Below are 13,432 nucleotides of genomic sequence, written 5' to 3'. Positions count from 1 at the left end.
GGGGGCACATCCAGGGCATTCCCAATCATGCTGGGCTGGCAGCGGGAGGCTGGAAGTGCCATCTCTACCCTGTTTTTAGGCAGGGATATATTCCCACAGCGTATTCCCCTGGCAGGACCAGTGCTGGCCAATTCCTCCTGCCCATCTCAGGCCTATTAAACCTGCTATAGGCTTTTGCTAGTGAAGTCTATGGCACCAGGTCATTTTTGTGCTTCCTGTATCTATTACTCTAATATGCTCTTGACAGAGGGAGCAGCCCATTTCAGAAAGGACGATGCCCCTTCTAGGCAGCCAACTCTTCCCCTAGGCACAATTTTTAGAAGACCTTAGGATATGCACCAAAGGCTAATTATGTGGCTGACAGAGAGCATCAGTTACTTTTTTACTGAATGATTTCTTTACTGGGTGAAATGAAGCTGAGTTAAAGGGAATGACAGAGAATATAAACATTAAAAAAACCCTAAGAATAATGGTACCTGGGATTAGAAGAAATATTCTCTCTTAGAGTAAGGAAAAAGTCATCTATTTCTATTTTTAAAGGCTTCTTTGAAAAATCAAACAATGTTGCTTTTTACCAAATGCCCTCAATGCCTATTAAAATGACCCCATGGAACAGAATTTTAATGTGTTTTCTGATACTAAACAATCTTACTTTCCTGGGATTAACTTTCCTTGTAGGAAAGCATGAATTAGAACTGATAATTCTCAGCATTGGAAGACAGTAGGCTTCATCCAGCAGGCAATTAAATGCCTCATGTGACATGCACCCCCAAAGGAGGGTGGGCCCGATTGTTCTCCAAAGACTACAAATAATGAAGTGACAACTCATCAAATGGCTGTAGGATTTCCAGTACTCAAGTAAGTTGTAAAGATTACATTAGAAAAGACATGAGAAAGTCCTCTGCGAAGCCCAGTGCCATAGAAAGAGTGCTGGTCCAGGCATCTGGAGCCCTGGTTTCTAGCTCTGCTATTGGTATAGGTTAACTTACTATCCAGCCCTGGGCAAGCTACTACCTTGCTGTGGTCCTTTCCTGGACTAAACCAGGGGCTTGGCTACATGACCACTAACGTTCCTGCCAAATCTGACATGTTCTCATTTTCTGAAAATCCATGTTAATGATAAAGTATTTGCAATGGGGAGGGCCTAACTGACACCCCATGAGCTGGGGAGTGTGAGCTGTTTCTGTAGCCATGGGAATGGTGTGATGCTTGAGACTGCCACAGTTCTTACTCAAGGCCCCTTGTGTTCTGGCTGGAGTTAAACATAATGAGTGGAAGTGGACATCAAATGGGGCAAAGCTCCCAATCCAGTACTTGAATCTGACCTTAGTAAGTCCCTCAGCCCTGTAGTTTAACCATGTAAGCCAAAAACCATGGATAAAGACACAAAACTTTTAAGATTCTATGAGCCAGTGTTATTCAGGAGACAACTGCTCGCCTTCTTATGTAACTTCTAATATATCAATTGCTAAACCACTAGATAAACTACACCTCCCAGGTGGTAGGCAAGAATTGTCCCATAAAACCTTCTAGGTCAGAGACTAGGGCTTACATTACTAAAATGTAATTTCATCTTCCTTCATCATAGCAGCCCCGGCCTACATACATGGGAATCTTGTATCTTGTGGCAGGAAATAGTTAACAAAGAGCTATAGAAAATGAATCTGCTCTATGGCCTGATGGACACTCATTATTAGTGAGTTATTACAAATAAGAACTGTACATCAAATGCTTCCTCTTGTTTCTTTCCATGGACAGGTGCAAGTTTCTTATTGAATACTGTTCAATTGTGCCTGGAGATGGGGAGAGGTATAGTGATTTCTTTTTTTTTTTTGAGACGGAGTCTCGCACTGTCGCCTGGGCTGGTGTGCAGTGGTGCCATCTCGGCTCACTGCCACCTGCGCCTCCCAGGTTCAAGCGATTCTCCTGCCTCAGCCTCCTGAGTAGCTAGGATTACAGGCACCCGCCACCACGCCCGGCTAATTTTTTTGTATTTTTTTAGTGGAGATGGGTTTCACCGTGTTAGCCAGGATGGTCTCGAACTCCTGACCAAGTGATCCACCTGCCTTGGCCTCCCAAAGTGCTGGGATTACAAGCGTGAGCCACTGCACCTGGCCATGGTGGTTTCATTTTTGTCTTTGTTTTACCATCTGGAGGTGATAATTATCATCATCCTACTCATCCCCAAGTCAGCCTTACCCTAAATCCTTCAGGAAACCCCACCTAAACTCTGGAACTACTCAACAAAGCAGAACAACAGAGAAAAGGGGCTTCAGACTTGAACGTGAACAGGACAGAGTTGTGCACACACGCACACCCTCCCCCACTGCTACCAGGTCAAGGTGATTTTTCCAGCTCTTAATTCATTTCAGGAATATGGGCTTGGGAGCTTGTTTAATCTCTAGGACTCTTTTTCTTGGGGATGAGAGGCCCGGAAAGCATGTATCATCACAATGCTTTATCCCAGCAGAAGCTTGTGATTTTGCCCATTTGGCTAATACGAAGAACTAACTACCTCTTTCCAAATCCCCGAGAAAAAGGGCTCTTTCCCAGGCCCTGACAGTCACCCCATGGCAGGACAGGCATTTCAGTAGCTACAAGAAGATGTCCACATTTTGAAGTTCTTGGCTGGGGTTTTCCAGCATTTCTTGGTGTATCTGCCTTCTTCTGAATTGAAGGCAACAGAGTTATAGGCAACTTCCTCAAGTTGTTTTATAAAATGTATCAAGGTCATTACTATTTTTCATTTTCCTCTTTCTCCTATTGCATCCTTCTCAATTTGAACAATGCTTTGTGCCAACAGAGGGGTGGGCAGTATTGGAGGAATATGTAGGTGGATTTCCTTAGGGATTATCAAGGGTGGAGTTGAGGGGGGATGAAAGAGCAAACTCTGGTTTCTAGCTTACAGGGCATTAAGTGCAGCAGTGGACAATCTCTTTCTGTATCTCCCATGCAGCAGTGCTGGTTGGACTTGGCATTTATAACCTAGTGCCTGTGGGGAAATCAGTCTTACTTTTTGGAAGAGTCCACTAAAAGAGAAGTGACTGAGCCTGTGTCATATAAAACAATCACTTGTGAAAGCCTCAGTTTTTGCCTCCAATTGCTAGATCATGTCACCTCTCTGACAGATGTCTAGAATCTGTACTTTCTTCATACATTTTTCCAAGCAAAAGCTAAGAGATTTAAAAGATGGGACTTACCTCTTTATCATCATGACGTCTTCGAACAAATTCTTCTGTGGATTCCAAGTAATCAGCTGGTATAAAATGTCTTGGCGATTCTGAATCTTTAAAACAAAAAAGTAGAGTTAAAACAGGCAAAGATTTCGCTGGAAACCAGCTTGCAAAAAGAGTTCACCTTTCATCTATTACAGATATCAAAATTTTGAAGTCATTCTTGATTAATGATCAATGGTCTAATTCTGAAGGAAAAAAAAATTTCACCCCCCGCCCCATTTTTTGGATGTATTTGTGAACTAGTTTAATGCAAAGAAAACTACTCAGAAGGCAAAAGGTGAGCAAAATGAGAGAACTTTCTTTGTAAAGTGTCCCTACAAAGAGGCGTGCAGGACCTGATAGGGACAAGGCACACACTCACACACATATAGGGCCATTGAGAGAGGCTGCCTCTCAAAAAACCATGGGGTATGTTGGGGATTGGTGCAAACAGCAAGGGGTTCAAGAGTTCAAATGAACACATCTCAGTTGAGCTAAACGGCCAATTTTTCTTTCGAAACACACTTTGGTGGTTAGTCTAAATGACATGGGGGCTTTGTTTTTAAAGAAGTGCAGCCACTACGAGCCATGATTAATTGCCAAGCAAAACAAACAGAAAACAAAGGACAGACCAGAAAATGAGCACCAAGGGCACAGAGGAGGACGGGATAATGCAAGCAAAGTGGAGGGACGGGCAGGTGAGACTAGGCAAACACACAAAATGCCACCTCCGCGGGATGGTGCCAGTTCACTTTGTGGGTTGTTGTTCCTGTCCAGGCTGTGGTCTGAGTATGGCACGGAGTTTCCATTATTAATGGCCCTTGGGTAGTCCTCCAGGGCCGTGGGTCTCTCCTGAGAGGGCTCTGAGCTGCGGCTAAGCCTGGCCATGGTGTATCGGGAAGACAGACGTGTGGGAACCACGGGCTTCCCCCCAGAAGGGGGTTGGTCCTGATGGGGCTGACTGGGGAGGTCTGGCTTCTGGCCCACTAGGAGGCCTGAGGAGTCACCAGGGGAAGGTTGTCTGGGGTGGTGGTGGAGGGGCTTTTTCAGCCGGAAAGGAAGGGGGCTCATTAGGTAGATGTTCCTGAGGAGGGTGCTCTTGTCCCCTCTGGCATCCAGGCGCCACTCGGGCTGTCTAGAGGTCTGCTGCTGCTCATGCTTCCGGATGGTGGTGAAGCGGGTGTATGAGGCCGGGCAGGTGCCCTTGCACTTGTTGAGGCGATGTTTGGGGAAATCTCCATGAACACTGCTGCCACTGCCTTCTCTGCTATCAGTGGAGATATTTGAACAGCGGTCCATGTCATCAGAGCAGGTGGAGAGAGGCTCAGAAGGCACAAGGCCCCTGAAGCTCAAGGCATGGTGTGCCATATTGCTACATGTTGGGGAAGCATAGACCCCACTGGAGTTCATCCCGTCCATCTCCTTGGGACGGAGCTTCGTTGACTCAAGTAGGGACTCGGCCGAGCGGGCTGAGGTCAGGCTGCCCCGGGATGGCACAGGTGTGGGAGACTTGCTCAGCCTTCCAGACAGGTCCAGGGATGGCATGGAACGGGACCGCTGAATCAGCTGCTCAAAAGCAGTGATGCGGGAAGAGACAGTGTGCTTGGGGATGTGTTCCGAGCCCTCCTGGCTGGGGCCCAGCTCACCCCTGGACAATGCCAGGCTACTCTTTTCAAAGTGGGAGGCAAGATCCCGCACACTCGAGGAGGAGGAGATGGAGCCCAGGAAGAGGCCAGATCGGTTGATCTGGTGCATGTCCCGATAAAGCATGGTGAACTGCATCCCAGCCTTTCTTGAGAGAGGACAGGGCCTCCTGCCGCTAGTGCTGTACTCCTGGAGGCTCATGGTACTGCTCGACTTGCTGTCATAATCCCGTCGGGAGCGCATGAGCAGGTTCTCAATGCTCCCTCCCACTTGGAGGGGGAGGCCTCTTTTGGAATCATTCAAAGAACCAGAAACACAAAGGTTCTCACAGCTTTGAGCCTTCTCTGAGGGCAAGAGGATACTCTTCTGTTCCTGCAAAAGAGCGCTGGGAGCAGAGAGCCTGGGTTTGAATTTGGAAGGAAGGATTTCCGAAATGCAGGCCTTCGCAGCTGACAGGGGCTTCTTGTGCTTACACACAGGGCCTAACGCATTGCTAGTGTTAAACGTTCGGCTATGGACTGAAGATGAAGAAATCATGTGAGCATTCCCACCTTTACGATCCACTGGTAAGCATGCAGAATAAAATAAATAGACCCATTAGGTTAAAGCTGAAAGCTGCTAAAAAGAAAAAGGAGAGGTAACATGCTCATTTGTCATAAGGGCTTTTAAAAAATTTCCAGTCGATGTCCGGAAGCAAAATAATCTGTGCTGCAAAGCAGGTGCAAGGATGCAACAACAACAAAAATGGCTACCCTGCTAGAGTTAGGAATGGCTAAAGCTCAGCTAATTTCTAAGAAAAGGTAATTAGAATGAGAGAGAGAGAGAAAGAGAGAGAGAGAGAGAGAAATCTTGAAGGAGAGCAAGGTTGGGGGGGTCAAAGGAACAGAAACTATTAAAACCAGAAAGAAAAATGGCCGGTAAGAAAATAGGGGAGGGAATTTAAGAGGGCTCTGAGGCCTGGATGTGGGTCTGAACAAGGCAGGACTTATCCCCATTGCTGGAGGTTCACCACGGCCAACGCTCAGGAGGTGGATGGGAGACAGAGGCCTGCAGGCTTCACCCAGTTAATTACCTTTAGTGGAAGCAGAGCTGGATGGTCGCTTGAGCCCACTCAGGCCCTGAAGAGGGATGTCACCACCTTCCAAGACACTTTTATAAATTTGTCTCTCATTCTCCAAGCTAGTGAGATCCCCAGGAGCCCCATCTGATTCCCTCTTCACTGCATGGAAGTTGGAAGAATATATACTATGAACAGGTAATTTTGAAAGAAAGAGAGAAAAGGGAAAAAATAAAGATAAGAATAGGAGTTAGCGCTTTTAACATTTTTCAAACAGCACGTTACCTGCTGAGGACAAGAAATACACCTGGTATCCTAATCAAGAACTGTCCTTTCTAAAGAATGCTCTTATTTAGACAGACATTTCTACAGACAGGACTGTGGAGCCCTGAATGCTCAGGAATCTTGCCCAAACAGCAAAGTTCTCTAATCGAAATGGCTGCATTTATGCTTTAAAAGAAAAATTCTGTGGAACGCTGCCTGGGGAAGAAGGGTTGGAAGAAGGACAGGGGAGAACAGGGGGAGGATCACACATAGGGGAGGGCAGGAGGACGCAATGGCTGCACGCAAGATGGTGCAGTCAAGGACATGAGTAGTGCCTCTGTCACGTAGCCAGGCAGTGTCAGCTACTTCAAGTCCACTACCTGGATTATTTTTCTTGGTTATTCTTCGTAAGCATTTGGAATATAAAATCATCAATGAAAGGGGGAAGCCCAACTGTCTTGGGTCTCCAGGAAAATCAGTGACCAAGTGAAATTGGAACCTGGGATTCTACGGGCTCTTAGTATCACAGCCACATTTGCACTCACTTCTTTCAAAGTTTGTGTTCAGAAGATTATGACATGACATGTAGTATGAGCATAAACGATTGCTCCTTTATAGCCTCCATTTATTTTTATCTTGTTAACATCGAGATATTTCTGCAAGTTACCACAAATTCTTTTGGAATGAGGTGAGGCACAGAAAAAAAAATTAAGGGTACTTACTCACTGAGTCCCTCCCTTCTCCTAATCCCACTTTTCTATGCCTGCCACTAACACACTTTCACACACACACACACACACACACACACACACACACACACACACAAACACAGACACGCACATGCACAGACATGCGCATGCACACACACACACACACACACACATACACACACACACACCCCTCAGTTAAGTGAATGACTCCTGTCCCGCAGAACCACATAGGTTTCTGCTGGGCTTATTCCTACCCAACTCAGGTTACTGGTATCAAAACAGATTTTTCAGCTCTGAAGACCCATTGCTAGGTGGAATTCCTTCATCCCTCTGTTTCATTGTGAACATCAACTAACATGTAGAACAGCTTAAAGAATTACAGACTGAACACCCATATTCCCCCCACCTAGCTTCTACGGGGGGCCACAAACTGTGACTGCTTGATCACACATCTGTCCAGCTATATTTTCCTCTACTCATCCAGCAACGATCAATAACGCAATGCTTTTACATTCTGGGAAACTGGCCATTCTTTCTGTGCATAATTGCAGCCTCTGAGTCCCCAAGGTCACTGATAATGACAGCAAAAACAACTCTACATACCTCTCGGTGAGGTGTCCTATGAGGCAGGCACCGTGCCTATTGATCATTATCACATCAATCCTAACAATCCTACTTCTGCCATTTTTTAGATGAGGAAACGAGGCACTGAGAGATTCAGTAACTTGTCAAAGTAGGCAGGTTAGCAGAATGGCAGGGCTGGAACTTGAACCAGGCCATTGAGCACTACACGAATAGTATTCTCCCTCAGTCCTGTTTTATTTTACTGCTTATTAATTTATTTTTTTGTAGGGACAGGGTCTATGTTGCCCAGGCTGGTCTTGAACTCTTAGCCTCAAGTAATCCTCCCAACTTGCCCTCTGAAAGTGCTGGGATTACAGGCATGAGCCACTGTGCCCAACCTTCAGCTGCTGTTTTATTAATAGATATAACATTTTCCTACAACTGAGGAGGCAGTGGCTTGCACACCACAGGAACCAGAGGGAGCTCAGGGATGCTCCAGCTCCCTATACACCACCACTGCTGAGTGTTACTCACCATGAATACACCCCTAAGATGAGCGGCACCAGACACAGGAGTCAGAAATGGAAAAGAGGTGGGGACGCTGGTAGAATACCGCGACACCTCCACCTTAGAATAATTAAGTCCCCTGAGCAATACTATTGCTTCTGGCACTGGTAATCTCCTCGCAGAGCTGCCACTTACTGAGCCTCACCTTGTACCCACCTGGGCCTAAGGGCTTTATATACCCTATTTCAGGGGACTGCCGAGGGTGGGGGTCAGAGCTCCCCCAGGGCCCTCTTCATTCACTCTGGCCTGGATGTGGAGGTCAAATGCTTTTCCTCTTTACTTAGAGATGGAAGAACCTGAGGGTAGCTTGCAAGGCTGTGGCACCATATGCCAATTTAAATAAATGTGAGTTGATCTAAACTGGCTTATAATTTTGAATTTCCTAATTAAAAATAAATATGTCCCTTTTCTAAATTTCCTATTCATTATCCACCCTCTTCCCTTTGGTTGCATTTTCTGATTTTGCCCTTCAGTTTCATGCTATGTTTGCTCTTTTTTGTATAACTTCAACAGCAAAAACATCCATGAATAAATGTCCTTTATCTTTGCTGACCAACTGCTGTGGTGACTGAGGTCTCTTTTGAAGGTATGGTGTCTGAAGCCCCTCCCACCTTGGTTTGGGGCTGCCACACCTCCTTAAGCATTGGAGATGAGTAAACTACATTGGGATTGAGGCTGCATCCATACTTGGAGTTCCTATTCTTCTGCAACCTAACTATGTAAACAAACTACAATCTAAGAGTATGCTCTTATAACAAGTAGCTGAGTCTCAGCCAATCACAGCAGCCAAGCTTCAGCCAATCCCAGGCTGCCAACTGATCAGCCCACATCTATATAGATGCCCACATAGGCAACTGTGGAGCTGCAACCAATCCAGCTGTAGCTGTACTTGCTGTCTTTTGTTGTTTATAAATGCTGCCTGCCCATGTTGCTGGGTGAAGCTCTCTGAACTGCTCCTGGTTCTAAGGGCTGCCTGAACATACATCCTTCTATGCCTTAAATAAATCTGCTAAATTTAATTTGTCTAAAGTTTTTCTTTTAACAGAGTGACTGACAGCAGCTTTCATTCTGCTGTGCCTGCTATCCTTTGAATTGCCTCAGCTTTGGCCAGAACTTTTTTTTTTTTTTTTGAGACAGAATCTCACTCTGTCGCCCTGGCTGGAGTGCAGTGATGCCATCTTGGCTCACTGCAACCTCTGCCTCCTGGTTCAAGTGATTCTCCTGCCTCAGCCTCCCTAGTAGCTGGGACTACAGGCATGCACCACCACACCCGGCTAATTTTTGTACTTTTAGTAGAGACAGGGTTTCATCATGTTGGTCAGGCTGATCTCAAACTCCTAACCTCAGGTGATCCGCCCACATTGACCTCCCAAAGTGCTGGGATTACAGGAGTGAGTCACCACGCCCAGCCTGGCCAGAACTTCTAAGCCATCTTCCTAAGTTCCTAATAACTTTGTTCTGTCATGACTCTTGACCATAACTGGCTGCCTGACCTCACACCTCTGCTCTACCTCACCAATAGTCAGATCTCACCCCACCCCAACCCCTCAGCCACCTCACTCTCTGGCCTTATTCCACCCATTATCACCATTTCTTCCTGCTTCCTACCAGAATGATAAACTAGCACTCAGGAAATCTCTCAGAATGGATTTGCCAAGGCAATTGTTTTTTTTCTGATACCAAAGCTAACAAAACATGCTTTTTCCAGATGGGTAACATTTTGAAACTGAGGCACTCCTTGTTTAAAAACAATACCCAAGAGCTCTACAACAATGCTGTGCCGCCCAGGCTGGAGTGCAGTGGCGTGATCTCAGCTCACTGCAACCTCCGCCTCCAACGTTCAAGTGATTCTCCTGCCTCAGCCTCCTAAGTAGCTGGGACTACAGGTGCCTGCCGCCATGCCTGGCTAATTTTTTTTTTTGTATTTTTAGTAGAGACAGGGTTTCATTATGTTGGCCAGGCTGGTCTTGAGCTCCTGACCTCATGATCCTCCCACCTTGGCCTCTCAAAGTGTTGGGATTACAGGCATGAGCCACCATGCCCAGCCATAACAATGTTTTTAAGTGTATCATATCCATCAGCTCTTCTAATGTTGAAGAGAGACCATTTGTTTCACGGTACAAAAGGGGAAACTGACGACCAGAATGTCAAAGGCATTTGCCCAAGATCACAGAGTACTTACTCTGTCCAAGTGTACCAGAGAGGATGAGAGAAGCAGCCTTATCCCCTCAGCTGGTTGAGAAAGGCCCAATCAGGAATAGTAGCTGAGTACTTAACAAAACAAGTTACGTTCAGAAGCTCAGCTCTGAGCAGCCTTGATTAAGCCAGATTTTGGTTCAGGAAGAGCAAGCAAGAAGAGCTAGCACAGAGAATTCAGCCTCTGGCTAAGATGCAGAGCTGGCTGCTGAATTTCAAGGGGATTCAGCAAAAACACACTCACTGGAAGGGTAAAGTGAGAGAACAGAGCAATCATCCTAGGGCCAACTGTTTCCAACTGTGCTAATGGGCAGGCTCTGGAGGCAGTGGACAGAGTCTTGGAGACTGGGATTCCCGCCTGACTCCAGCAAGGAACGTGGATCAGCAGAGGCAAATCCACTCTTGTTTAAAAACTTGCGAACAGTCTGTTTCTCTTGGCCTCAATTTCTTTCACTTGCAAAACTAACAGGCATGGGGAGACTGTACAAGAAATCCACCTGCAAATCTGTTATGTACACAGACCCTTCTTTTGAGCTCCAGACACATACATTCAACCGCCTCCTAGACATCCACCTGAATGTTTCTCAGGCATCTTAAACTCAACATGTCCCAAACCATCTTCCATCACACAACCCAGAAAGCTCAGGAAATCGGTCCCCTTCTCTGTCTCCTTGCTCCCTAAGCCTAATCAGTCACCAAGTCCTGCTTCTTCCCTGTCTTTGACACAGCTCACATTAATCCCTTTACTCTCCACCTCCCGCCTTATCATCGCTCATCTACAACTGTACAACAAACACACATTGCTCCCCCAGTCTCCAGCCCTGATGTCCTCCAGTCATCTCTGTCTAGAAAAGATCTCATCATGTCATTCTACTGCTCATTTATTCGGTCAACAAATATTTACTGAGCATCCACTAAGTGTCAATCGCTCTCCTAGGTGAAGATCCAACAGGCAACAGAATGGACAAAAAGTTCCAGCCTCATAAAGCTTACATTCACCATTCAAAAATAATTTAGTTATTTCAAGAAGAAGAAGAAATAAAACCTAACTGTTGTTAACTGTGGCTTTGCAGGAGGGAGTCTAGATAATCCTCTAGAAGTTTCATTTTATACCCTTTTGTACTGCATGAAAAAAATATATTTATAATGATATTGTTATTCACATTTTATTTGCACCTCCTCTGTAAAGATTAACCTTTCTTCCTCCACAAAACAATAGGTGCTCACTCCTCCCTCCTGGGCCCCATCATGGCATTTACCCCACTGGACCTTGGTTATTTACAAATCTGTCTCCCCTATTACACCTGGAACCCCTTGAGGGCAGGAAGTTTATTTTCTTAATCCTTGCATGTCTGGTGCCTTGCATGGTTGCTCAATAAATATTAATGGAATAAATGATTCTATAAAATTAAATGCCTATATGTATACAGATTTCTGACACATTTGTAAAGTCCAGGAGGACCTCTACTGTTTCATAAAGTTCTTCAGGTTATGATCTGTGTTTTGTTCTCAAATCAGATTAAGGGGAAAAAGCTTTTGCTACTCTACCATCACCATATAGGGAAGAACAGCTTGTTCTTGAGTGCCACCTGCTGGTCAAATAGAGTAAAGCTCTTTGGTTAGGTAAAGAAGGTAACTGTTAATCAATGCTGAAATACATTGAAATAAAAATAATGAGTAGTTACCACTACTGATTTATAGATCTGAAATGCTAGGAAAATAAAGTACAAAACTGGACACACACTGTGATGTTAATTATAAAAAATATATACATTGAAGGCAAGGACTTGTAGTTGTATTAGGATATTGGGACTATGGGTGAATTCCTCTCTGTTCCCAGTTATTTTAATATTATCATATGTAATCAGTGTTAATTAATAAAATCATCAACTGAAGTCTGTCCAAGATATTAAAATGGACTTAAAACAACGCCCTCGCTTCTCCAGTTGCCACAAAACTGTGAACCTGGGCCACCTGTGACTTCTCCTTCATTCTTTGGGTTAAGGTCAAGTCCTGCCAATGTTTCTGCCTACACATCATTCCTGTCCAACCAGTGAAAGGCGCTAGGTTCAACTTACAAGCTGCCTGCCTCAGTGCTAACCAAGTTGGATTTCAGTTAATTAAGATTTACAGATCCATCCATTCATTGAGCAAACATTTACTGTACACTTTCCTTCGTGTCAGGCACCCCATTTAGGCTGGTTCCTCACCAATTCCAGATATAAAAAAAATCTTACTCATTTGGATAAACTGGGGGAAAAGCAAGCCCGATTACTGAAAAATCCCCAAATGGTAGAATAGCAGGAGGAAAAAACTCATTTATTCCTGCCAAGTATTTCATGAGAGCTGAAAAACAGAGGCTTTGAAGACCTATTTTCAGTGATATAAATAAGAATTCTTGGTAAATTAACAGATTGAATACCTTCAGCACATTCACAGTGTCTGAAAACAATTTGCTCTTTTAGTCAGCTTACATTAGTACCCTCCAATCCTGCTAACCCAATATCATAAATAGTTGCTTAAATTGTGTGTGTGTGTGTGTGTGTGTGTGTGTGTGTGTGTGTGTGTGTGGCAGGGGTGGGGGGGGGTGTTTGTTTTTTGTTTTTTTTTTGAGACAGAGTCTCGCTCTGTCACTCAGACTGGAGTACAGTGGTGCGATCTTGGCTCACTGTAACCTCCGCTTCCTGGGCAAGCAATCCTCCACCTTGGCCTCCCGAGTAGCTGGGACTACAGACGCATGCCACCAAGCGCAGCTAATTTTTAAAGTACTTTTTGTAAAGAGGAAGTTTTGCCATATTGCCCAGACTGGTCTTGAACTCTTGCCTCAAGTGATCCCCCCACCTTGGCCTCCCAAAGTGTTGGGATTACAGGCATGAGCCACCATGCCAGGTCTAAATTCTTTTTTAATAGCTCAAAAACATTAAACCTTAGTATATCTTCTGCTAACTTATTACAAAATTTTGAATCAGTATGGGGCAGATGAGAGTTTACTGCCAACCCTAGTCCCTTGGCCTAGAGCTTCACTGTTCCTAATCTGGATGTGGCTCTGCCCTGAACCTGCTGAGGAACTATGGCATTACACTGCTTTGATGTGCCTATTTCCTCATCTATAAAATGGGGATTAAAAATAATGCCTCATCTTGGAATGTTCAGAGGATTAAATAAGATAAGGTAGATAAAATACCAAGCACAGAACCTGGCACATAGTAAATGCC

General features: G+C 45.0%; 1 protein-coding gene across 50 annotated transcripts in view; it reads right to left on the bottom strand.

Annotated features, from left to right (window-relative positions):
* Positions 1–13,432, bottom strand: part of SORBS1 (sorbin and SH3 domain containing 1) — a 251,023-nt gene that overhangs the window by 38,100 nt on the left and 199,491 nt on the right. For 49 of the 50 annotated variants that reach the window (XM_032136009.2, XM_058436189.1, XM_058436190.1 and 46 more), the window contains 2 exons: positions 5,932–6,104; positions 3,201–3,286 (listed from right to left, as the gene is read on the bottom strand). In XM_032136009.2, the coding sequence (XP_031991900.1) occupies positions 3,201–3,286; positions 5,932–6,104 (259 nt within the window). Of the gene's footprint in view, positions 1–3,200; positions 3,287–3,943; positions 5,423–5,931; positions 6,105–13,432 lie in introns of all 50 variants that reach the window. The other variant, XM_058436194.1, reaches the window with a different exon arrangement.

The sequence above is a fragment of the Hylobates moloch genome, unplaced genomic scaffold, assembly GCF_009828535.3.
Source record: "Hylobates moloch isolate HMO894 unplaced genomic scaffold, HMol_V3 SCAFFOLD_3, whole genome shotgun sequence".
Classification (NCBI taxonomy): domain Eukaryota; kingdom Metazoa; phylum Chordata; class Mammalia; order Primates; family Hylobatidae; genus Hylobates; species Hylobates moloch.
Note: the sequence above shows the minus strand (reverse complement) of the source record. Positions and strands in the feature narration are given on the sequence as shown.